The sequence below is a fragment of the Petaurus breviceps genome, unplaced genomic scaffold, assembly GCF_028583685.1.
Source record: "Petaurus breviceps papuanus isolate PSGF00001 unplaced genomic scaffold, PetGlider_PUasm1.0 90919, whole genome shotgun sequence".
NCBI classification, from domain to species: Eukaryota; Metazoa; Chordata; class Mammalia; order Diprotodontia; family Petauridae; genus Petaurus; species Petaurus breviceps.
In genome coordinates, this window is record NW_027187378.1 from 24,212,467 (window position 1) to 24,239,724 (window position 27,258).

At 40.0% G+C, this 27,258-nt stretch overlaps 1 protein-coding gene and 1 pseudogene across 2 annotated transcripts in view; one reads left to right on the forward strand and one right to left on the reverse strand.

The window, feature by feature from the left end:
- The window catches only part of LOC138151977 (zinc finger protein 184-like), a 20,385-nt gene extending 4,322 nt beyond the window's left edge, over positions 1 to 16,063 (reverse strand). Inside the window, exons 1-5 of one of the 2 annotated variants that reach the window (XM_069075583.1) lie at positions 14,810 to 16,063; positions 14,160 to 14,615; positions 12,992 to 13,080; positions 7,466 to 7,592; positions 7,000 to 7,095 (exon numbers count right to left, since the gene is read on the reverse strand). In XM_069075583.1, the coding sequence (XP_068931684.1) occupies positions 7,000 to 7,095; positions 7,466 to 7,592; positions 12,992 to 13,080; positions 14,160 to 14,211 (364 nt within the window). In that variant the 5' untranslated portion in view covers positions 14,212 to 14,615; positions 14,810 to 16,063. Of the gene's footprint in view, positions 1 to 6,999; positions 7,096 to 7,465; positions 7,593 to 9,425; positions 9,589 to 12,991; positions 13,081 to 14,159; positions 14,616 to 14,809 lie in introns of those variants that run through there. The other variant, XM_069075584.1, reaches the window with a different exon arrangement.
- LOC138152185 (zinc finger protein 184-like) overlaps positions 1 to 27,258 on the forward strand; it is a 124,050-nt pseudogene that overhangs the window by 53,479 nt on the left and 43,313 nt on the right.

A 27,258-nucleotide genomic window follows, 5' to 3' on the forward strand; every position in this document is an offset into this window, starting at 1 on the left:
TGTTTGTTTAAGGGCCAGTGGCCACTTTGGTAACTTTAGTTCTGTACTTTGAAAACGTGACCTAAGAAATGTTCAGTGCTAATTCAAAAGTAAATTGTCTATGCTATGGGCATGAAAGATCTTGGGGCCGAATGTAATGCGAATGTAAATTTTAAAGATCTTCCCTGCCCCTAGGCTAAAGTGCACCTGAAGCCTGGGGAGGGAGGCTTGTTTTTCAGTAGATACTTCTTGATTGGCCAGTGAGTCAATAAGGTTGTTACGTTCTCTGAGCCAGGAGAAGGCTATATAAGCCCTGATGTGTAGCTTTGTTTTGGGACTCACTTTGAGAAGTGTTCTGTGATTTGATCTGAATTCTGGGAAGCCGAATTCAGTCCCCCGGCTTTGAAAAACCCAGAATGTGGAAACCCAGATGTTGACTGGGTATGGATGTAATGGTTGGACAGTTTGGAAATCTGTCTACTTGATGTTTCTGTCTTGATAATTATGCCTGTATACTTTGAGGTTCAGGGTGCTGACATTTTCTTCTGAACAAGGTAAACGATATATGTCTGACTGATTAAAGTAAGCTTGTTAACCCATTTTGAGTTGCTTTCCTTTAACAAAGCAGATCCAAGAACCTGTGGTAGCTGCAAACCCTGAGGACGCTTGGGGTGCTTGCTGCTACACTACTTCAACCCATTTTGTTTTCCACATAGCTGTCAGTGATTTTCCTTAAATACAGATCAGACCATGCCACTGTCCTGTTCAATATACTTGAACAGTGGTTCAAATGGCTTCCTGCTGCTTCCAAGATGAACTATAAATGCCTCTATTTGGCTTTTAAAGACCCTTACACCTGGGCCCAACATATCCTTCCAGCCTCATTATTCCTCTTCCCTCATTTTACAGTCTAGCCAAATTAGCCTTCTTTCTGTTTCTCACACGACTTATTTTTAAATATAATAAATCAATCACGTTATTTTCATGGTTTTTTTTTTTTTTTGCTATTTTGGAGGGCAATTGGGGTTAAGTGACTTGCTCAAGATCACACGGCTAGTTTTTGTGTTAAGTGTCTGAGGCTGGACCCGAACCTAGGTCCTCCTGATTCCAGGGGCGGTGCTCTATTCACAGACCCACCTAACCGCCCCTGATTACATTATTTTCAAAGCTCATGTGTGCATTTCTAAAATGCTCCCATGACACTCCTTTCTTGCTTTGTTTTTCTTTTATCCATTTAAGTAATCCTAGCCCTAGGTCCCCTCAATCCCCCCACTCCCACATAATGAAATGAAGATCAAAACCCTTGTGTCAAATACACAGTCAAGCAAAACAAGTCCCTATATTGGCCATGTCTGAAATGTATGTCTTGTTCTGCATCTTAAGTTAATCATCTTTCTCTCAAAAAGTGTGTGTCACATTTTTAATCATCAGTCCTCTAGCATCATGGTTGGTTATTGCACTGACATAGATTCTTAAGTCTTTCTTAGTTGCTCTTTATGTTATTATTACATAAATTGTTCTCTGGGTTCTGCTCACTTCACTCTGCATCATTTTATACAAGTTATCCCAGGTTTTTCTAAAAGCACCTCTGTTGTCATTTGTTACTATGCAATAATATTCCATTAATTTTGACGATCCCAGATTGATGGGTAACGTCTTAGTTTTTTTTAAAATTAGATTAGCTAATAGCTCATGTCATTACTTTTAAGAGATCTTAGTTTAATTTATTAATTCAGTGGATAATTTTTTTGGTTTGCAGAATTCTCATTTTGTTTTTTAGCCATGATTTTTGTATTTGTTGCATTTCTTGTTTTGTTCAATTCATTTATTTGTACTTGCTCTTTTCTGTTGATGAAAAATGTCCAGAGATACACATTTTACCCTAAGGATTTGTTTTGACTGCCTTCCCCAAATTTTCCAAATGTACATTTATTGCCATTTTCTCTGATGAAATTATTTTTTGTTTCTAAGGTTTGTTCTTTGACCCACCAATTATTTAGTACTGTTATTTAGTCCCAATTAATTTTATGACTTTCTTTAAAGTCCCTTTATTGAATGTGATTTTATGCTGTGAATTTGATTTTATTATGCATTGCTACATTTATTGTGTTTTTTTGTCCTAACATATTATCAATTTAATGGAGCCAGGCACAGCTGTGAAATATATATACATCTTTACATTCCAAATCAGTAGTTAATAGAGAGCTAACATATGTAACCTTTCTAAACATTTCTTCAGGACCTTAATCTCTTTTTTGTTTTCCTTTTTGTCTGATTTGTCTAAGTCCTAGAAGTATACATTGAGCTCCCCAACTATTATGGTTTTACTGTCTACTTCTTCCTGTAAATCATTTAACTTTTTCTTTAGGTATTTAGATGCTGTGCCATTATGTCTTCCCCTTCCAGTTTTATTTTTTGTTTCTTATTAAAGGGGTCATCCCTTGGCTTACTTCTTAAACAGCCCTAAACATTGAATGGGCATTGCCTCAGTCAAAGTGAGAACTAGGAAAGACCTTAGCTTAAAAAGGCTGAGGTCTCCTGCTGCATCCTGGGCCATCTCCAGCTATCCTAATCTATATCTGGCTACCGGACCCAGATGGCTCTAGTGACTCTGCAAAGCCCTCCTTCACTTAAATCTAATTCGCCTGTAAGTCATGGCATCATCTTCCTGGTGTCATGGTCCTCTTTAAGAACAAAGGATAAAAACCACCACCAACAACTAGCACATATGGTAGGCCATTTCCCATCCAGACAGGGGTGAGGAACCTGTGACCTCAAGGCCATGGATTTGGCCTTTTGACTGAGTCCAAGTTTTACAGAACAAATTCTTTTATTAAGGGGATTAGCACTGTGAAATTTGGATTTGGTCAAAGGGTCACACTCGAGGACCTAGAGGGTCACATGTGGCCTCAAGGCCGCAGGTTCACCATCCCTGTCCTAGAATATTTGCCTTCTTCACCTATACCTCGAATTCTATTCTTTCTGATCCATCCAACCATGGGGGCCTGTCTCCTTCCTAAATACCTCATATTTACTTTATAGTATATGCATATACACACATACACATATACACACAAAGTTTATGTTATTCTATACTAGATATGCACTATATACTACATATATAGTATATATACTATGCATAGTACATATGCATATGTACTATACATGCATATATATGTATACACACATATATGTGTGCATTTATGTATAAATGACTATATCTCTGTGTATGTATCCTTTATAGTGTGTAAATTCCTTTAAAATAAAAATAGCTTTATTCTTTGTGCCTCTTTTAGAGGCAGCTGGTGTAGTGCACAGAGAGATTGGCCTAGAGGCAGGAAGACCTGTATTCAAATCTGATCTTTTCACACATTAAACCAAAATCTACCTTTCTGCTATTATCACACCTATTATTTCTAGTCCTTTCCCTTGGGCCAAGCAAAACAAGGCTTGTCTCTCTTTGAGATCAGCTGTAGGTTTCCCAAAGGCAAATAAAGTTGTGTGTGGGGTGTAAATAGGATGTAGCTTATTAACATGTATCAAATGTATGTGAGAAGCAAAAAAGATATCACTAATGAGTTGTATAACCAGGAAAGGGGGTGAGTTATTCAACCAACAAGTCTGAGGAGTAACAAATGGATAGCTCACATGTTACACTGGTAGCCACACAATGTCAAGAGACCAGAGGCATGAGGCCAGGATGATTGCAGCAGATTCCTCTTGCTGAAGCTAGCCACTGGTTCCAACTAAGAACAAGAAAAGTATTGGCCACGAGAGCTTTTGTTGTCTGCTGAGTCCACTCTCCCCAGGACCATGAGTCTTGTGTCCAGAGTTTCTGAATATTTATCTGACAACTGACTGGCCTCACAAGAGGCAACTGTAGAACTGAGTTTTTAATGTTGTATTGTCTACATCTCTTTGCCCCATCTGAAGGAGGATTAAACTATGACTAAACTGAACATTTCCTAAAACTACTAGGTCTGAAGCAGCTTTGGTATTCTTTAGGATCTTGCAGAGTCTAGGGGGGCACAAGGCACATAGCCCTTTGGTAGATGTTTCTTTATCCATTGTTTTCTTGTTATCATGTAGTTTATTTGCTTGTCAATTCTATGCCAAGATTAAAAGCCTATATTGGTTAAAAAGAGAGAGGGAGAAATCTTAGAGAAGGGTCTCCGAAGTGTTGGATGGATTTCCTGTAGAATTCAGAATCAAGTGACTTTTCTGCCTTATAAATTGCTTTCCATAATCAGTCAATCAATTCACAGTTTTCCCAATGGCATATTAGTGTGCTTATTTTCTTCCAGCCTCACCCCGCCTCCCCCAACAGCTGCCATTTTCCTTTTTTGTCACCTTTGCTAAACTGATAGGTATGAGATGGAAATTCAGAGTTGTTTTAATGTGGATCACTCTAATTCTTAGTGACTGGAGTATTTTTTCATAAGGCTACTGATAATTTGGACTGCCCGTTCGTATTTTTTTTTTTTTTACTATTTTCTCTATTGGGGAATTACTAGTTCTTATAAATTTGAATCAGTTCCTTGCATAGCTTAGAATTAAGACAAGGGATGGGGAACCTGCTGCTTTGCCACATGTGGCCCTCTAGGTCCTTAAGTGTGGCCCTTTGACTGAATCCAAACTTCACATCTTTGTGAAAAAAGTTTGGATTCAGTCAAAGGGTTGCATTTGAGGACTTAAGAGGGCCACATGTGGCCTCAAGGCCCCAGGTTCCCCACCCCTGTAAAAGACTTTCATTAAACTTGCTACAAAGATTTTTTTTACGATGACCTGTTTCCCTTCTAATTTTGTGCTGACTTTGTGTAAACATTTTAAAATCTTTTTATAAATAAATGTATAAATATCTTTTATAAATAAAATTGTCCATTTTATCTTTTGTGATTCTGTCTATACCTTGCCTGGTCATGAACTGCCTGCTCCTATCCAGAGACTTGAAAGGTAATTTCTTACATGCTCTTCCAATGATTTCTGATGTTACCCTTTAATGTCTAAGTCATATATCATTTGGCACTTATCTTGTTATATGGTCTAAGCTGTTGGTCTCTATCTGGTTTCTGAAAAATTGTGTTCCAGAGTTTCCAGCAGTATTTGTCAAATAGTGAGCCCTTACCCTTATAACTGGGATCTTTGGATTTGTCAGAATACCATGTTACTGTATTCATTTGCTTCAGTATGTTGTATTCCAATCAGTTCCACTGATCAACCTATTTTTTAACCAGTCTAAATTGCTTTGATGGTGGCTTGCATAGGGTCACACAGCTAATGTCTGCGACTGAATTTGAACTCAGGTTTTCCTGACACCAAGACCAACGTTCTATCCACTGTGCCACCTAGCTGCCCTATATTGTATATCAACACATATAGCTGGGACAGAAAATATAAATGGACAACAACTTGGGTCCATAATTAAAATAGAAGGAAAAAAATGGACTGGATTGCCTTCAGGACATTGCAGATTTCTTTTAATGACCCCAGGTTTCTTCCAGAAACAAAGGACCATTTAAAAATGTCAATAGTCTATGAGTATTATGTAGCTATGAGATATAGAACAAAGCAGCTAATGAAGATCTGAAAATGAGTATTATACGGAAGGCAACTGAGGGACACATGGAGCATAGAAGCAGACTGCAATGTTTATAACAAATTAGGAACTTCAAAGAACATAATTATATATCAGGAAATGTTATGAAAGAAAAAGATAGGTCAGTCACGTGGCAAGGAAGAATGACATGTGGATAGCACAAGGGCTCTGCTACCCTCAAAATATCAGTAGAAACTGAGGAGAGAACATGGACAAGAACTGCAAAGGGTAAGCAAGCGTGAATGGGATACAATCTTCATAATTGGAGGAAACATTCAAAGATCATAGATTTATGAGTCTTTCATTAGAACACTGTTTCAGGGATTGTCACGGTTAATATCCTGGTGATAAGCCTCTCTAGACGTGACTAAGCTGATCTTTGCACAGCCGGCAGGACTGCAAAGTCTTTCCAGCTGCTGGCACAGCTTCCAAGTACTCAGGGTTGTGACAATGCAATGATGCAACAACAGAGCAAGATTTCTATAGGAGATTGTTGTGCATATGATTTCCAAATTTGCATGTCCAGCTCTGGAACCCCACCTGAGCTCTAGGCCTATATCTTCTATTACCTACAGGATATGTCCTCCTGAATGTCCCACTGACATCTCAAATTCAACGTGTTTAAAATAGGGCTCATCATATTTTCCTTGAACCATCTCTCCTTTTCTGACTACTATTTCTGTCACTGAAACTACCATCTGCCCAGTCTTCCATTTCAAAACCTTGATGTTCCCCTTTGGCTATTCCCTTTCCCGTATCTCTACCATCAATTCCAATCTACCTCCTAAACTCTGTCACTGCCAATACCTTAATATAGGCCCTTGTTACTGTCTGTCAGGACCATTGATAGCCTTCTAAAGAGTGGTCTTTCCTCTATTTTTTCCTATCCTTCACTCCCTGAATTTTGCTCTAGGGGGTGAAACCAAAATAAAGTCATGAGCTGCTTAGGAAGAAAAATTTAATCTGACAGATGAAATTAAATCAACTGATCACAATCATCTTTGGCCTTGTGATCATCTCTGTTAATGTTCACCCCAAACTGTTTGACTACTTTGCTCACTCCCTTTTTATGACTTCACACTTCTTAGTCTTGCTCCTTGATCCTAATTAGGTTAGAGGACTCCTCGTTATCCCAACTGGAATAGAACTCCTAGAGGCAGATGAAACCCACAGTACAATTAAGTGGTTTACTTTAAAAAAGGCACATCTTCCTTGGACAAAGAGGGAAATAGGAAGCTAGAGGGAGATTATCAATGTTAAGGAAAAAAATATTTGAAAGTGCTTATACTAAATAGTCTCAAATTTTTCCTAAGCCTTCAGGATTTTGATAATGGCTCCTGACTAATGGTTGAATTGTTCACCCTCCCTGAAAGACCATATGAAATGTTATTTATAATCTGTCTGTTTAGTTTTTACTCACTCACCTAGGCAGATACCTCTTGAGACTTCTCTTTCCACCACCCAGGGTTCTTCCCCTTGTTCCAGCTGGGAAATCACATATGGCTTAGAAACTGGAAACCCTGCTCATGGAGAAAGAATAAGACCTGTTTGTTTGTGCTGGAGACAAAAGAATTGCCCAGTCAAGTTTTGGCCCCCTGATATGAGATGATAGAGATGACAGTATAAGAAGGGTCCAAGGGTGATATGAAGTCCTTTAAAAGCTAAGAGAAATTGAAATATCTGAGATAGCACAATGAAGGTCCCCTTTTCATTCGGTAAACAGCAGACCTTTCATCTGAAAACAGGGAACAGAACTGCCTGGCCTCTGAACCCTAAAGTATATTATAAATCACTGAGCCCCAGGCTAAAGCTTGGCTAAGCACCTTTTAAAAATCAAGGAAGCAGAAATGTTCTAATTGACAGAGTCTGAAAGGGGGAAGACATTCTTACCCAGTGAGACCAGGTTCCCATAGTTCTCCAGCATCACATCCCTGTACAAGTCCCTCTGAGCAGGATCCAGCTGCCCCCATTCCTCCTGAGTGAAGTCCACAGCTACATCCTTAAAGGCCACTGATTCCTAAAACACCAAATATGTTCCTGTTTACCCAGCAAGCCTACTCCAAACATGGCTCATAGATGATGTATGAAGCTGTCAGAACCTGGATAGATAGGTGGGATGTACAGGATTTCTAAAAGTGTTTACAACCACTAATATCTTGGATATGATTCTAACAAAAAAGGGAGAAACTGAGGTAGAAATGACAGGAACCTTGGGAAGAAATAGCCATGCTATCTTAGAGAGTTCATGGTAATTAAGAAACAGAATACTAGACATAGTCTGACCTGTACCTTAGATCAGGGGTGGGGAATCTGCTGCCTTAAGGCCACATGTGGCCCTCTAGGTCCTCAAGTGTGGCCCTTTGACTAAATCCAAACTTCACAGAACAAATCCCCTTAATAAAAGGATTTGTTCTGTAAAACTTGGACTCAGTCAAAAGACCATACCCAAGGACCTAGAAGGTCACATGTGGCCTCAAAGCTGCAGATTCCCCACCCCTGCATTAGATTTTTGGAGAGTGTTATTTCAAAGAGTTCAGGGAAAGTTTGGATAGGATCCTGTGGTCTTGAATTTTATAAGGGAAGCTGGCTTAAGAGTAGGATGCTCTTAAGAAATCAATTCTGAAAATGAAAACATAAATGATTCTGATGAAGAAAATGGGAAAGATGAACATCAAAATTAATTTGATTGCACAGGCAACTCATCAATGAATATAAATTGTAAAAAGATATAAACACATGATAGAAAAAATGGGGATCTATAAATAGAAAATAGTGACACTGTCTTATAGGAATAGTGTTAGGCAATGAGCCAAGACAATTCCAAAGGACTCATGGTAAAAAATGCTATCCACTTCTAGAAAGAGAAGTAATGAACTCTGAGTACAGATTGAAATATATTTTTCAAAACTTTATTTTTCGTGTGTGTGTGCATGCACACACGCATGTTTTCTTTTGCAATATGATTAATATGGAAATGTTTTGCATGACTTCACATGTATAACTGTTATCCTATTGTTTGTTTTCTCTGGAGGTAAGGGGAGAGAATATAGAACTCAAAATTTAAAAAAAATGAACGTTAAAATTTTTTTACATGTAATTGGGAAATATTTAATGAAATAAACAAAATTTAAAAACAGAATCAGGAAGACCAAAGAATATGAAAAAGTGAGAAAAATCGTCAAAGCAACAAAAAGAGCTTTTTAAAGGCTATATTGAGAGCCAAAGTCTTAATAAGAGAGCAGGATATCTGCTTGGAGGGAGAAAGACAAGGGTGACAGACAACAGCAAGAAGGCAGAAATATTTCGTTCCTACCAAGAAGAAAACTGATCTGAGGATAAAACAAAAATTGTCTCAAGGAAACTGAAACTTAATTAAGTGAAGACATAACAAAAGAACAACTAGTTGCTCTCAGTGAGTCTAATCACCTGGCACAGGTAAAAGAGATACCCCTTAGAGCCCTGAAAGAACCTGCAGATATAACTGCTGTTGACAATTTTATAAAAGCAATGGTGGAGAACAGGAAAGTCAACACAAGACTAGACACTACCAAATTTTGCTTGGTTTTCAAAGAGAGCAGTAAGACAAATTTTCAAATTCTAAGCCAATGAACTGTATGTCAACTTTTGCAAAAGTCTTAGGAGGCAAGAACCAGAATAAGAAATCCCAAGGAATTGGCAGGGGTCCATTACCAAGTCATAGCTTCATACTCTCGTTTACTGTTTTTACAGGGTTTCCTAGGCTGACCGATATTGCAGCAAAGCCTGTGAACTGAATGGTAGTCCAAATAAATGGATTTGAAGCAGGCAAATACTAGCACCTGAAAAGTGTTGATTAAGGGAAACTCATCACCTGGATTAAAGTGTCTAGCAGGGCCCTCATTCTCTGTCCTTGGTCCCATTTTGTTCAACATTTTTACCAATGATTTGGTAAAGTTGGATAGCGTGCTGTAGATGACACAAAGCTAAGAGGAAGTTAACTCTATCATCACTGGATCCAGAGAGATTTCAGCAGTCTAGGATGACAGGGAAAAAAAAAAATCTAATAAGAAATTTAGGGGCAGCTAGGTGGCACAATGAATTGAGCACCGGCCCTGGAGTCAGGAGGACCTGAGGTCAAATCCAGCCTCAGACACTTGACACTTAACTAGTTGTGTGACCTTGGGCAAGTCACTTAGCCCCAATTGCCTTGCCTTCCCCCTTCCAAAAAGAAAAGAAAAGAGAAGAAACTGAAAGGTGATAAATGTAAAGTTAGCAGCAATGTGGCATAGTGGATAGAGGGTCAGCCTTGGGGTCACGAAGACCTGGATTTAAGTCCTACTTCTAATATGTGACCACAGACAAGTCACAACCTCTCAAGCTCTAGCTCAGGTGTCAAACTCGACTTTTAAATTACAATAGGTGGCGCAGTGGATAGAACACTGGATGACATTTACTAGTGTCACTGTGTGACCCTGGGCAAGTGAATTAACCCCAACTGCCTTTCCAAAAAAAAAAAATTAAAATGTAATTGAGAAATATAACAAAGTAAATAAAAGTACAACATAATGCTAATTTTCTAAGACAAAACATGACCTGCAGGGAGCCATTTCTATTTGAGTTTGATACCATTCCCCTAGATAACCAAAACCATAAGTGACTTTGCTAATCTATTTCTGTGAAAGGAGTTACCATACTGGGAACATACTTACAACCATCTATACCAAAAAAAAATTTTTTTTTAATTAAGTATTGCACCTGACTTAAAAAAAAAATCAAATGCACAAATACAGGATAGGAAGGAAGTGGCTACTAGATAGCTATTCATATGATAAGTACCTAGGGGCTTTAGGTGACTGTAAAGTCAATATGAGACTATAGTGTAACATGATAGCCAAAAAAACTAATGTAAACTTAGCTTGCATCATCAGAAGTACAGTCTCCAGATTGGAAGGCAATAACTCCCATTGTATTCTATTTTGGTCAGATGACATCTGGACTACTGTGTTTATTTCTGGATGCCACATTTTCAGGACACTGGAAAGCTGGCATGTAACTAGGGAGTGTAACTAGGATGAGGAGTGTGGAATGCTTAATACACAGTCAGATGTGGTCATTATATTGGTTAGTTTTGTTTAGCTCTTTTTCTTTGTTACAAAGGAAGACTCCCTGATGAGGTTATATGTTATGGGAATATATGGAGATGATCATGGTATAAAGAAGAAATCAAAACACACATTTACACACAAACACAGTGCTAGTAAAAAAAAAATAACCTCCTTGTAAATTCAATGATCCTATTGATTTTACTTCCTACACTTCCATCACCAAAAAAATGTGCTTTAATTTTTAATGTGGCATTGATTCATAAAAGGTATGTGGTAAGATTCAATGTGTAAACTCAGGAAATATAACAAATTATGATAACCAGTCTCTCTTATGCTAAGTGATATAAGTAATTAAATAAGAGAGATGCATGACAGGGAAAGGATTAAGAGAAAGTCAGTAGACAGCCAGCTCCCTTGCTCCATTAGTATCCACAATGTCAAGAGATGGATTCCCCTGTGGAGAATTTATGGAAGGACCTTGGCAAGAATCATACAGGATGAGAAAGTATAGGTGGATAGGTTGAGATCTGCACTTCTGAAAGTAGTATCCACATTGACAAAATCTCAGAACCATCCAATTACTGTGATGTCATTGAAACTATCTATTTTGGGGCAAAAAGTAAAAATGAACCATGGGAACAGAGTAGAGATTACAGAAATAAAATATCCAGAAATCAAATTGCCTAAAAGACTAATAACTTTGCAAAATAGTGATTTTATGTTATTTTGGAAGTAAACTTAAGATGATCTAAATTGGATGAGTGATCCCTACACTTTTGTATTGTGGACAATAAGGTCATGAAAGTTGAAACTCCCATTATTTATTATTATTAAATAATCAACAATTATATAGCACATTAAAGTTCATAAGCCCTTTATATATATATGTAAGCTCATTAAATTCTCACAAGTCAGTGCAGTAGGTTTTTTGTTTTTTGTTTTTGCTTTTTGGAGGGAAATTGGGGTTAAGTAACTTGCCCAAGGTTACATAGCTAGTTTTTTGTGTGGGTGTTAAGTGTTGAGGCGGAACCGAACTTGGGTCCTCCTGACTCTGGGGCTGGTGCTTTACTCACTGCGCCACCTAGCTGCCCCTCAGTGCAGTAGGTTTCTAAAGGTATTAATGACACTCAAAGAGGTTAAGAGAATTATTCAGTTATACTGCTACTGTCAGTGGCAGGATGTGAACCAAGGCATCTCCTGACCACAAGTCCAGAGCTCTTTCTACCACATCTCCTTGCCTCTCATTTAACCACCACTGTAAAAAGTCTTTCTGGTGTTTTTTCCTCTTATCCAGGAAAGCAGAAACATTTTACTTCCATTAAGCAATCAAACAAGCTATAATCTCTGGCTTATTGGAAAAGATCAACTAGACCTGGAAAACTACTGGGAAAGAATATGAGAAGAATTCTGTAATCACAACATGATCCCATGGATTAACATTTTGATTGTCTCACCATTTATAATAGATATTTCTAGGTCTGTACATATCCACCTTTATTACCTGTCTCCTAGATTAGCAACTCTTAAGGTTTTTTTAATCTTCTCCCCCTTTAGATCTTAAGCATTTTAAAACACTTTATCCTTGAAACTATCTAATAACTTTCAGTATACAGTCTAAACTGAGGATGGCATTCAAGGTCCTCCACCATTTGTTACAATTCTACACATTTAAATTTATTACCTATTACTTCTCAACAGTAATTTCCTTAGGCCAAGCTTATTCTTTACTGGTGCATGTGAATGACAGACTAATTTTTCTGAGTTTCTGTCTTGTTGTTCTTCCTGCCTACAATGTCTCCCTCTCTTATACAAATCCTTTAGGAGCACCTTAAACCCCATCCCTTCCATTAAAACTTTCCTGACCAAGCCAGCTTACATTTATCTCAACCTTTCATAAACTCCAATACACCTGTTATATACACTACTCATTTCGCACTTATTATCAGCTTCCTTCTATTACTAATCCTTTGAGGTGTCAGTCTGCTACTATTGACAATATTGTCAGAATATTTAGGGTGAGGACTATGTCTTATTTTTACTTTCTATCCATAGGCATGCTTAGCATATTAATGACCACACAGTAGGCCCAAATGTCTTTTTAAATGAATGAGTGGATATTAAATGAGGAAGACAAGGGCACTGAAAGAGAGCACTCAATAACAGGGGGGAATTTTCTATAGAGTCATTCACTATTATGGGCCCCATCTCCCTGGGAAGAACTGGAATTCAAGTGCCTATATGGGGATTCCCTGAAGAAAGGAGTCTTCAAGAAAAGGGAGTAAATATATCCACAATCTAGGCATTTCAGAAAAGAGAGAAAACTCCAACTCACCTGGGACCTAGCTTTCAGAAAAAGAATTGTCATTTGCTCCTCTTCTGAGTTCTTCTCTTGAGAAAGGCCAGGATCTTGAGAAGATGAAGCTGAAGGGAAAAAAAGAAACCATGAGGGTGGCTGATTCTATCTTACAGAAAGAACTTGTTCAAAAAGGGGTCAGAATAAGTCTGCCAAATTGAAGGTCACAGAAGATCATGACTTGTTGCTGAGGACCCTTGCTCGGTGCTCATGGCAGGTTCCACATGAAAGAACTGTAGTCCCGAAGTAAGAATATAGTTGAGGTCACAGATAGGTGTGATAGTCTATTAACAACTTCTTTGTTACTCAGTCTTCTCCTCTGGGGGAAAAAAAAAAACTCCCTCCTTTGCTTTAAATTTTTGTGAGTAATTATATGCTAATTCTTTTGGAGAAAGCAGCTATTTTGTCATACCTATGATAACAACTTAAAGAACAGAAATGTAGCACTGGCCTAATGAAAAAACACTGAAGAAGTCACATGAGATAACAAAGAACACTAGACTAAGAGTGAGGGGACCTGGGGATTCTATTTGTAGTTTTTCTATTACTTAGCTCTGTCACTTAATGCCTTTCATCCTTAATTTCTTATCTAAAAAATGAGAAGGGTGGACTCTGTGATTTTTAAGGTTGCTAAGTTCTGACTTTATGAGGACCCTAAACTAAAAACTATAAGCTAGTTAATGCTGTAACCTTAACCTTAAGTGCTGTAACACCTCACTGAATCATAGTTTCCGATCTATAAAACAGGAATATTGAATCTCTATCTGTCGTAAAGGGTTATTGTACGGATAAATGAAAATTAACAGAACTTAATAAAAATCCCATTGACTTGGGCTGGTCCCTCCAAAAGCGTATCTAGTAGTGGGGAACGTTCTTTCTATGGCTTTGGTAAATGAGTTACTATACAAAGCAGGGACAGAACAGATGTGTGATAGTCTGGGTGTCTTGATATAAGGGCCTTGCATACACTGAAGTCTCAAATATTCTCATTGTTAATCCCAGGACACTGAGATTGGGAAATCTTTCCCCCAACTCTTTGGCCAAGGGTACCTTCGTTTGAGCTTTGTTTTCCTTTTTCCCATAATGAGAAGATGGCTTCCTCCACAACCCTCTCCACCTAGACATTTATCTTCTGACAGTTTCTTACCTTTTCCCTCAAGAATCTGGGTCAAATGCTCCATGGTCATCCACTGTTCCATGTTCTCTGTATACCTTGTGACTTCACCCAAATCCTGACCTTTCCCTTACAGGATTATCAGGAATCCTTCCAACTCCATCGGTTTCAGCATCGACTCTGCAGACTCTCTTCCCTGAAGCTCTGGTGTCAGGCGTAGGTCTGGGTTTCTTCCTAGGAGGAATCCCTACATCCCGGGAGACTTCTCTGTCTTCATTCTTAAGAGCCAGACTTACTGCTGCGGATCCTTCCCCTAGGAGCTAACTTCGCTTTAGCCCGAGGATCCAATTGTCTGTTTCTCCAATAGCTCTCCCCATAGACGCTCAAGAAGGACCCGCCAAAGGCTGGTGTCAGAACAGGTGAGACGCACCGCCTTCAGTCACACGGAGATAACGGCACGAGAAGTGGCATCCGGGGGAAAGTGAGGCACTGTTTGTGAACGAGAAGAAAAAGAACTCCAGAAGCCGGCTCGGAGAAATGTACACAGACACACAGAGACACGGAGCCGCTTCCTCCCCTCTCCCACCTGCCTCTTCCCCTGACCTCCACACCCCAAACTCTCACTCCCTGCAGCCTCGCACACAGGACGCGGACCACACACTGGACCGGGCCGCCGGACTCACCTCGGCTCCCCGCCGTGGGGAGGGAAGGGGGGTCAGGCCGGTCCATCTATGCCCAGGAAGGGAAGGGGGATTTCTCCCGGTCTCTGGTCCCCAGCTCTCCAACGCCGCCCCTCTCCGGCCTCAGGGCCCTCTCCGGCTCCGGGACCCACACACCACGAGCCGGCTTCGTTCTCTCGGCGGCCGGACTGCCTGTCTAGCCGCCCGCCCTGTACCGGTCCCAGACCCACAAAGGAAACTAGCTCCCACGCCGGAAGGAAGCGCTGGCTTGGCCAAACCATTGAACTACGACTCCCAGAATCTGCTTCCGGCTTGGGTGCGACGATTTTCAATTCCAGTTGAGGGCTGGCGGTGGGACCCTGGGGTGGCCGCCGAGGCTCCCATCCCGGATGCTCCCCACTCCTCTCACTCGTGCTTCCACCTCTGGGAGCTCGTTTGTGCGAGCCCGTCGCAGGCCCCTTCTGATCCTTTGTCAGCAGCTGGGCTCCCTCGGGTCGTGCGTGGGTTGGGGACGAGGGGGGCGGGGGACGGGGACCTCGTAGGGGTTCTGGCAGCTTGTAGTAAGTCTGGGCAATGTCGCTCAGGCTCCCGGGTGTGCCAAGGTAAAGCGGCACTGTAGGTAAATCCCTGGAAACTAGGGACTGGCTCGTTTGTATTGCCTTTCTGTGTATCCCCAGCGCTTAACTGTGCCTGGCATTTACCAGGCGATTAATAAATGATCAGTATAACCTGAGACCTGAGGCCAGGAGGAAGGGTCTTTTACAGTCCCGCCCCCTTGTCCCCCTCTAGTGCCTCCCCTTCTGAGCTTCCCTCACTTTTACTCTACAGATCTTGTATTACCTAGTCATTTATATGTATATGTATAGTCATTAACATGTTTCTATATCATATTACATATATCTAATATTAACTAAGTATTTAGACTACATATCTGCTATTACCTAGCTATTTACATGTATATATCTAGTATCAACTATTTATATGTTTGATATTACCTAATTATTAATGCATATCTATCTGGTATTATGTGGTTATTTACATTTTATCTCACCTATTCCTATCTGAGCTCCTGAGAGCAAAGACAGTTGCCTTTCTTTGTATCTCTAGGGCTTAGCAGAGTGCCTGACTCCTAATAAGTGCATAATAAATGCTTTTTAATTGATTGATGAGTGGGGGTGGAGATGGTGGTGGGGGAAGGAAGCATGGTTCAAGTGATGGGCACAATGACAAAACATCCTATAGGATATACCTATGTATCAGGTATCTTTAATTGAAGATGCAAAGTGGCTATTAGCCCACTCCAGAGGAACATTTGAGAGGTTGTTCCTTCAGGAAGGAGATGTTTTAGAGTCTGATTTTTAGTAGTTAGCTGTGTATTTCACATCAGAGGAGTAAGCCTAAGTGAGCATGAGGCCTGGTACCATGCTTTCCCAAAAGCCTCAGAATCTATTATTCAATACAACATATATTAAACAGTAATAAGTGCAAGGTAATGAGGATACAAAACCAAAACCAGTCTTAGTTCTTAAGGACCGTACACTTGTGGAGTGGGATTGAGTAGGGAATATATAATAAGTATAAGCAATTAATTATATACATGATTGAGGAGGGAGAGAACACTAAAAACTAGGGAGAGGAGAAATGTCTTCCCATAGGAATTGACCCATGAAATGAGACAACAGAAGCTATGGTCTCTCCCAGGCAGAACTGAGGGACTGAATTTCAGGCAAAGGGGATATAGTTTTGCAAAGGCATGGGAGGTCTAAACCAAAAAACCCAAACAAAATTCACAAGTATGAAGAATATAAGACTTGTGATGCGGGAAATGTTAGCCTTTACTTGAAAGGCTATGTAGAAAGATTAGACTTATTTTTCTTTCCAAAAAAACAGAACTAGAAGCAAAAGATATAGGTGTAGGGTAGAGTTTTAAAGGGATCGTGGAGAAGAATATTTCAACTCATTTTAAAGGAATACTTCTTTATAGTGAGAGCTGTCCAAAAGTGAAATGGACCACCTCAGGTAATGACTTCCTCTTCATTGAAGGTCCTCAGCAAAAGGCCAGGTTATCACTGGTATTCTTAAAATACAGGTTGTGCTAAATGTCCCTTTCAAATCTGAAATTCTTTGGCTCTGAAATTGTCAGCAAATCAATAATTTATTATATTTTGCTTTTATCAGATTAGCAAAATAGACTTTTTAAAAATAACTTTAGTATATCATCATGATTATATCTTGTCCCCTATATAATTTCGCAGTCTGTATTTGGAAATCATTATCAATATACTCCATCTGGTTAAGTGGTCTGTGTTCTCCCACAATACATGTCATTTTTTTATTCCCAATAAATTGCTCTCCACCATGTTCCCATCCTTTGCTTTGTGGATATCTATAAGTTATACATAATTTTAACATGATGTTATTCCCAACTCTTATCTCAACTATTAACTATTTCTTTTGAGCAAGGCATATCGTTCCATGACCACATCCAGGAGTGTCACCTGCTTCCCCAGAAATCAGTAAAAAAAAAAAGTATTAACAATGCTCTTATTTCTTTTCATTGTATCTTGAATTAGCAAAATCTCTGTGCTAAAGCTACTGTTTTAAGTGACACTTTGCAACAAGTTATAAGTATTAACTATATTCATGCAAATGCAACACAGCATCATCAATTTTGTAACGTGCTAAAGTTGAATGATGAGGATGTGTGGATTTGCCCTATCCATTCTTTCTTTTTTTCTTTTTGGAGGGGGAAAGGTAGGACAATTGGGGTTAAGTGACTTGCCCAAGGTCACATGGCTAGTTTTGTGTTAGGTGTCTGAGGCCGGATTTGAACTCAGGCACTCCTGACTCCAGGGCTGGTGTTCTATTCACTGCACCCTATCCCTTCTAAAGTCTGTTGGCTATCGAAGAGACAGGTGTTAGCCAAAATTTTATCTCTGTGATAACAGATAGTTAAATTTTATGAAGAACATAATCAGCAATGTGAATCATTGAAAGAAGATTACTATAGGAATGTTGCATTTCTGTGTGATATGTCAAATCAAAATAACAAATATTTCTTTCCAAAGTAAAAACTAAGTCTATATATGATATGTGGTCAAAAAAAATCCAAGTATTTTTTAAAAAAGGCTTTCTTTTTTCAAAACACTTCTTCAAAAGGAAATTTCAGATGAATATTTTCCCCAGTTAGGAAAAGTCATTGATGAGCAGGATGATATATGTGAATTATCTGAAGAATACACAGTTGTTATAGACTTATTAATTGGAGAATACATGACTTTGAGAGGCATGACATAATATTCAAATGAGCATTTCAGCTTCACCTAGTTGATATCACCAAGGCACCTAAAGAACTACTGGTGGAATCGATTGAACTCTCAGTAGATGACATTTTAAAGTCATTGTTTGATGCTAAGATCCAATTGAAATAGGGGAAAGTACACCTTTACACTTTGGCACCATGTCAGAAAAATGCTTTCTTACTTTTCATCCACTTACTGCTGCAAATCTACATTCTCCTACCTAACCCAAATCAAGCCACCCTTAAGGTCACAAATGACTGATAGCCACCTAGAGGATCAACTGAAACTTCGGACCTCCATGCTGCATTCAAATATTCAAATGCTTACTAACAAAAAGCAGACACACCAAAGTCATTAAAAGGTTAATTAACTTAAAAATTAGCAAATAGTTTTCATTTTTTGAAATTAGGTACATAGTAGATTTTTACAAAATAATGTACATTTTAAACTATATTTAATTGAAGTTTCTTGAATGCAGCTTTATTTGATTACAGCTAAATATTAATTCGGTCTTCCAACATGAAAAGGTTCCCCACCCCTGGCTTAATTTATATGGACCTCAGGTTCTTTTGCAAAATGAAACCACTTTCCCTAGAAAAACCTGGAAGAGAATGACCTTAGCCATGGAGGCTGTTACCATGGTGACTAGGCTCCGCGGTGCTTTAAGCGGAGTCCGACTTTTCTAGCAATGTAGTTTGACAGGAGCCCAGCCAGAGCGCTTGCTCCATTCTCGACTCCGGAAATCCATTTGCCTCTGGCTCTGAGACTCAATTTCCCGGCATCTCTACCTAGGCTTGTTTCTACGCGCTGTGAGACTCTTGAACTTGGGTTGCTAAGGCCCCGGGGAGTGTAGGCTGGGAACCGGAAGTGAGTCGACCTGAAGGACTGCTGGAAATCGTAGTTCTAGGGAGACTGTCGTAGGCTTAGTGCCATTCCAGGATGGGGACCGTAGCGGGTCGGGCAGAGAACCGGTTTTTCTGGGTCGAGGCGAAGAGGGTCAACTGGAGAGGTGAGGACATGAACGAGGACAGTTGTCCGCCTGAACAGCTTCGGGGGCGGAGACAGAAGCTCTGCGGAGCTTTCGGGGCCGAGGAGAAACCCCTCCGGGATGTGAAGGGTAGGGTCTGTCCGGAGGCCAGCGTCCATTCATCCCCATGACTTTTGCCCTTGGGGGACCGGTGAACTCCAGCCTGCTCGCAACCTCCGGTCATTCATACCCCGTCATTCACTTGGGTCAGGGGGTGGTAACCCGGGTGAGGAGGACACGGAGCAGGCAGTCTGGTCAGGAAGATGACCCGGCACCAAACGAGGGCAAGGAATCAGACGCTGAGGGCTTCCTGGAAGAGGTGGCATGTCCCCCTCTCTCACCTCCTCTCCTTTCTCCTCTCCTCACCCTTTCTCTCTCTCCCTCTCCTCTTCTCTCTCTCCCCTCTCCTCAAGTTACTTTCCCTGTATAAAAAGTAGTTGAACTAGATCTGGGGTTCTTAACCTGAGGTGCATGTGGGGTCTGTGGATAGATTTTGGGAGTCCCCCATGAACTTGGATGGGAAAGATATTGCATCTTTATTTTTACTATCCTTTGATTTTCTTTGTAATACTATGTATTTTTATTTTATGCATTTAAAAACATGATTCTGAGAAGGGGTCAATAGGCTTCACCAGACTGCTGGAGGGGTCCATGACACACAAAACAGTTAAGAACCCCTAGACTAGGTGATCATCAAGGGTCGTTTCTAGTTTCCCAAAAAGTTCTACTGTGGGAAATGTGGAAAGAGAGACAAGTTGGCTTTTTCATGGTCCAAAGGTGGCACTGGGTAGTCAAGATGGTCACTTTATCCCTGTGTCTTACATACACATTTTCCCACTGATTTTAGGGTTATTGGGGTGGGGGGGGGAAGAATCTTTCATAGGTGAGGGTGGTGATGTCTTCAGGTAAGGACCAATTCCAGTGAAGACTGGAAGGAATGTGTGAAATAAGTTTAGGTGAAAGGGAACTTTGCTAATCATAGGGTGAGGGTTCCCCAGTAGAAAGAGATAATAGATTTCATTCCAATGCAAAGGAGAGGAACATGACAACTAAGAAAAGTCCTTTACATTTGCTGGAATCAGAAGACAAGACATTGTTAACCCATGAGAGAACAGTTTCTGTAGAATGGTGAGAGGGGGCAAAACCGTCAACTTTGATCAGTTGTGTGTTTGTGTAGCTTCTCCAGACATAAACTACTCCAGGCCACAACTTTTCTTTTTAGCACAGTATCCATTCCTGCATCAATGAGAGACTGGTTCACTATGGAGAGCTCCCCCTGCCATTTGATCTCACTGCTGTGGGCAGAAGCTACCTCTCTCTAAGTCAGTCTGACCTTCAGTGAGACCTGAAAAATTAGTTCCTTTGCACAAGCCAAGTGGATGAAACATTGAGATGTAGTGGAGAGAACACTAGACTAGGGAACCCAAGTCATGTCCCAGCTCCACACAGGTTTGGCTACATGATTTTTGGCTGAATTCTTTAGCTTCTGGTCACCAGTCTTCTCAACTGTAAAATGAGAGAACTGGGTTAGATAATCTCAAAAGGATTTTTCCCCCCAGCTCTCACATCTTGTGATATTTTATGACTTGCAAATTCAGTGGGCTGCTACTTTAGAATTCTCCCCTTACATTCCTGAGACTTCCACTCTGACTACACTAATATCCAAGCCTGTTTTCCCTTGAAGTGCTAACTCTCCCTCCTTTCCCCCATCTACCTAATACATTCAGAAATACGTTGTTTTATATACCATGATGAAAAACGTAACTGTATTGTGTCCTTTTGGTTATGATTGTCCCTCCTCAAACCAGCAATTTAAAAACATATTTTGATGGAGCATTAGTTCATAAAGCAGTTTTTTCACAACTACTCTGTGAGGCAGGTGCAAGTGTTATCCTGGTTTTAAGGATAAGGAAAAGGGCTTAGAAAGGTAATGACTTGCCAGGGACATACAGTTAGTAAGTGGTGATAGATGCTTGAACCCTGCACTTCTGGTTCTTTCTACTCCACAAGACAAGTTTCTCAATGTTTTCTGGTGGTGGTGTTTTTTTAAGTCTGTTTCTCATTTTTTGCTACTAATCTAATCATAAGGAACTGTCACCTAGTATCTTTGACTCCACGTGAGCCTTGACATGAACAGAATAACATGCCTTTATTTTTTAAGAGAGCTGAAATAGTTCCAAGCCAGATGCTGGCTGGGTATTTCTAAGCTGACACCCTCCCAGCCTGACAAAGTGCATAGAACTGAAAATCTACTTGTATATTGAAAGCATACTTGTGCTTCCAAAGCAAATGGTGCCAGCAGCTTGCCTTTTACTTTGTAATATTCTTGGTAGTGTGAACATTTGTTGTGTAATGTTATTTATTAACTATAAGCTTTCAGTTACTTCAAGGCCTCTAGCAAACAAATGCTTTGCTTTTGTTTCCTTCAGGAATTTCTATTATGAGGGTTGCCAGTTTCCTTAGGGATAATAAATCTTAGAATTTTAGAGCTAGAAGGGACTTTAAACATCATGTTATCCAATGCCCCATTTTACAGAAGTGGAAACTGAGGTTCTGAAGGAGTTGCTCATGATCACATAATCACAATTAATAACAAAGCAAGGATTTTATGCCAGGTTTCTCCTGTCTAGAAGAAATCCCCTTCACAAGTCCTGTATCCAGACAAAAATGTGAATGAGTAATAGCTGTGTCCCCTGACTTTCCTAAGAGTGGTGTTAATTTCTCTAATTGGGGAAATTTTAGGTGCTTGTGGGATGACCGTTTAGGGTAGAGATCATTTCTTTTAAATCTTGCCTTTTAGCCAGTTCCCTAGGTGTAGAGACTGACCCTGGGAATATTTGTGGATCCCAGCCTCCTCTCACTGCCTACAGAATACCTCCTCCTGGATGTCCCTCTAGCACCCCAAACCAATATGTATAAAACTTAACTCTCCCCACCCCCGCCTGCCAACCTTGCTTTTCCTCCTGATTTCACTGTTTTTGTCAGGGAAACTACAATTCAACCAGTCTTCTGTGTTTGAAACCTTGTTATTTACTTTGATTCTCTCTCATTTGTCATATTCAATCAGTTACCAAGTTCTGTTGATCCTATTTTCACTACACCTTTCATGTCGATCCCTCCTTTTTTTCTTTCCACTGCCTCTCACAATCATAAAATCATAGAATTTGAGAATTAGAAGGGACCTCAGAGCTCATCTAATCCAACCTATACCTTATGAGGAAGCATCTCAGACAAGTGCTCATCATGACTGCCTTCCTCGGAATAGTTTATCATTGTCCTTTATAAACTTGGGGTTCCGACTGGAACAGAATTAGCCGATTGACAAGCGTTTATAGAAGGTTTGCTAGGCAGGCACTTGGGTTTGCAAAACCTTCTATAAAGGGCAGTTCTGCTGGGGGAAACAGCATATTCACAACAAGTATATAAAAATATAAACAAAGTAATAATATTCCAAATGTGGTCTCAATAAGGAAGCCTGTACCTGAACAGCTCTGATGGTAGAAAGGTCACTGCCTCTTACTAAGCCCTTTCTGCTTAGCCAGCTCTAATTGTGAGGAAGTTCTTCCTATCACACTGAATCTGCCTCTACATACTCTGCCCATTATCTCTGGTTCTACTCTTGGGGATGCTGTCTTGTTCTGTGATAGCCTTTGGACTTAGCCATCATGTTTCTGTTAAGTCTTCCCTTCTCAGGGCTCTATGTCCCTATGTCCCTTAGCCAGGTATTATGTAGCAAGCTGAGGGCCCTCCCTCATCATCCTGGTCACTCTTCTCTGGAAGTGCTCCAGTTTGCAGACCCAGATGCAAGAGTTCCTATGTAGTCTATCCAGAGTAGAGTACACTAGGACTAGAACCACCTGCCCCCCTCCAACTATCCCCCATTCCAGACATTCTTTGTCTGTCCATTAAGCCTAAGAGAAGTTCAGTGATGTACCCGTCAGTTCTAAGTGGCAGAACCAATATTCAGACTCAGTGCTATTTCTACTTCATCAGGCTTTCTCCCTATCCAAGATATTCAGTCACCCAAGAGAGGTGGGAGGCCAGGTAGAGGCACTTCTACCTTGTCCTTAGGGGAGGGTGACCATGGGTGGTGATGGGGGAGAGGATATTAGTAAACTTCACATGGTCTGTGTCCACTCCTCCCACTCTCCAAGTGACCTTGGGTGTTACTGCCATCAGGCCTATTCTATCTCATCCAGTCAGCTCTATTTACCCCAAGGTAAGCTTGCTCAAGGGAAATACCAATTTATCAGCTTTTTAAAAGTACTTTTCATTCTTCCTACAAAGAAATGGTCCTAACCATGTTTTCCCCTTCTGCTCTCCCTTCTCTCCCACCCATCCTTCATATAGCTGGTAAAATCATTGGGTCTATGTCACTCCCCTGCTCAAAAACCTTTGGTGGCTCTTTGTTGTCTTAGGATCAAATATAAACACTGCTCTCTTGTAATTTGAGATGTCCCAATTCAGACTCTGCTTTTATCAGCCCCAGCTTCATCTCATACTGTTCTTCTTTGTTGATTCTGTATTCCAGCCCACCATTCTCTGATTCCATATATTTATTTCAGTCATCCTATATGCCTAGAATGTAGGCCTTCCTCCACTCCATCTGTTGAAATTCTCTTCTTCCTTTGAGATTTAGCTCAGGTATCATCTTCTACCTGAGGCCTTTTGTAATCTCCCAGCTAAAAGGCTTCTCTCCATCCTCTAGAATTCCTAGAGTTCTTTAGATGTTTCCTTTGCTTCTTTCACGTTCTCCTTTGTATTATGTGTACAGGTCATTTTTCCTCGTGGACTGGAACATTCTTAAGGAAAGGGATATGCCATTTTTCATATTGTACCCTGTAGCACCAATGCAATATTTACAGTGCCCACAATCATGATAGAGACCCTGACTATAAATATTGCATGACGTTCGCAAAATATACCAAACTCTCCATAGAGAGGACAGGACTGAAACATTTATTTAGACACCAGAAAATCAAATCCCAAAACCAGTAAGCCCATTCCATCATAGTACCAAAGATATTCAGAAGCCATAATAACACTGAGAGCCATAGCATCCTTTAGCCTTCCTGCAAACCTAGATCAATATTTGCTCACAAACCTCTCTATCTCCTTGCCTGAGCACCTCTTTCTCCCAACATCTCTAGTTCTGGCTACCAGCTTCCTGTGGGCTCTGTTTCCCTTCAGCAAACTCCTCCCACCACAGGCTCCATGTGACTACATCCAGCCTATCAGGAGGCAGAGTTTATCTTCACAGCAGTGAAGTTTCCTGTGGGCTCTGCTCCACCCTTCAGAAATTCCTTTCATCACAGGCTCCTTCTTATTGCATTCAGCCTATTAGGGGGCAGAGTTTATTTTCAAAGCAGGGAAGGTCTTCAAATTCCCCACTAGGTCTATTAAGGGGCAGGGAAGATCTTCAAATTCCCATTTCTATTACATACCCCTAACACCTAGGGAAATACCTTGTACATAATATGCTCTTAGTGTTTGATGAACTGAATTGAATTCTCAGAATCTATCCCTGGAGGGATGGGCATAGCATTTATCTTCAGGTCTTTAGGATAGAATCTTAGGTTTGGGATTGAATCTATATTTTTCTCTGTGTATTAATCCTGTGTGTGTGTATGTATGTGTGTATGTACTTCACTGTGACTACACCAAATTTTAGGGGCTCTGTTGATGTTTAAGAATGGCCTATCACTTCTCCCTCATGTTCATCTCACGAATAGACACTGTATTTGATGTACTTTTTTCCATTTCTGTGGAATCCAGAGGGTAGAGGTATTTTCTGGGTCTCTGATGTTGGCTTTCTCCTATATTTTTCCAGTAAGTCTTGGTAGAATCTATTAGGGGTCTTACCTGGGGATGCAGAGGGTGGGTTCCATTAATTCATTCAGCTGACATTTATGAAACATGTTCTATTTACAATGCTTATATTTTACAGGTATAAATTGGATTCCTGAGTAGAAGCACTTCATCTAGCAACAGAAATCCACCCTAGGATAAGAAATACTCATTGGATCTTTAGGTGGTTTCAATTCCAGGAGGAAGCAAGAACTGGAAGGACACTCAATTAACTCTGATACTGCTCTGGGATTCATAGTTGAGACCTGAGATTCTCTAAAAGGAAAATATCCCATTGGCTCTGGAGTTGGAGGAATCACCAACCATTCTATCTAGGGAAATCAGAACTGGAGTGGAAGCACCACATCAGAGAACAGTGAGGAAACAATTTCTCATGGATAGTCTGACCCATGTGCATGAGAAAGTAAGTGAGGGTGATCAAAGATTGGTCAGAGGATAAGGAATGAGGCTAATTGATATTTCTCAGAGAGAAAGATAAAAATGTAGTGACTCATATAGCACTTGATAGTTTTTGAAGCACTTTCACTTATTTTACCTTCACAACAACCCTTCAAAGAGGGTGAGGGCATTATTTCCATTTTACAAACAAGGAAACCGAAGGTCAAAGAATTAAAAATGAGAGTTTAAGTGGTAGAACTTTCAATTGAATTCAAGTTTTCTGATTGCAGTTTTTTTCTTCTATCATACCAGTATAAGGCTGCTTGTATTGTATAAGCTGGAAAGAAGGTTGTCTTGGTTGGTGCTGTCCCCATCCTCATTCACTGAGTTTGTTTGGGACTTCATCATAGGTCTCTTTATCATGTCCTCTAGCTCACTCCCTCTTCTTTTAGTTTTGAAATGTGCAATACTGTGTAGTCTAAAGCTGAGAAGAGAGGGACGATTTCCATCTTTCACTTGTGTGGAAAGTAAACAAAGATGTAGAGAATAACTTACCCCTTCTCCCTGTATCTCAGAGGTCCAAAAAAGTGCATTTCTCCAAAGTTTTATGAGTTTTCAGACTTAAGTCAGTAGTTCTGAAAATTGAGCTGAGTAAAACCAAGAAAGTCTCATGAATAGATAATATTTTTAATATTTAACATGTTTTCCCTTATTTTTATCATATCACCCTTTCAGAAACTGATATGGTACAGGCAGGGTATGTGGGAAGGATTATTTTGAAGTAATTAAGTTAATGTTCATGAGTGATTTGTGGGACTATTCATTACCTCATTATTAGCCCCATTTTACAGATGAGGACGCTGATATCCTGTGGTTAAGCAATTTGCCTGGAATTGTCTAGGTGGGACAAACTGGTAACAACAGCATGGTATTCTAGGTCCCAGTTTCATGCTTTTTCCATTGTATCATGATGCTTCTGTGATGCTGTTATATCCATGAAGCCCTTTCTCCAAATAAATGGATTCTTCACATATTTTTTTGAGGCAAGAAAAGGCATTGAAGTATTTTCTTTCATTAAAAGTAGTTAGGTCAAAGGGAATGTACAAACTAGTAACTCTGGGAGCATAGTGCAATATTGTTTTCCAGAAATGCACAGTTCCACCAGCAGTACATTAATTTACTCGTTTCCTACAGATGTTCCAACATTAGTTACTTTTCTTTTTTGTCATCTTTGCCAGTCTATGAGTCTATGCCAGGGTATGAGATAGAACTTCAGAGTTACTTTAATTTGTGTTATCTAATTATTGATGATCTGAAGCATTTTTCATAGATTATTGATAACTTGGATATCTTCCTTTGAAAATTGCTTGTTCTCATGTAAATTTTGGGGTGGCCAGGTGGCTCAGTGAGTAAGAGCACCGGCTCCAGTGTCGGGATGACCTGGATCAAATCCGGGCTCAGATACTCAGCACCACACCCAGAAATAACTGGCCATGTAACTTTGAGCAAGTTACTTAACCCCGCTTGCTTTAAAAAAAAAAAAAAAAGAAAATTGCTTGTTCCCATCCTTTGACCATTTATGTACTGGGAAATGGCTTTTAGTCTTATAAATTTTAATCGATTTTTTATATATCTTGGATATGAGACCTTTGTAGGAAACTTACTGCAATGATTTTTCCCAATTATCTGTTTCCCTTCTAATTTTAACTGTTAGATTTTTATTAATGCAAAATCTTTTCAGTTTTATGTAATCATAATTGTTCATTTTATTGTCTGTGATTCCCTATTGCTTGTCTAGTCATGAACTTTTCTTCTTTCCATAGATCTGAAAGATAATTTCTTCCCAGCTCCTCTAACTTGCTTATGATGTCACCACT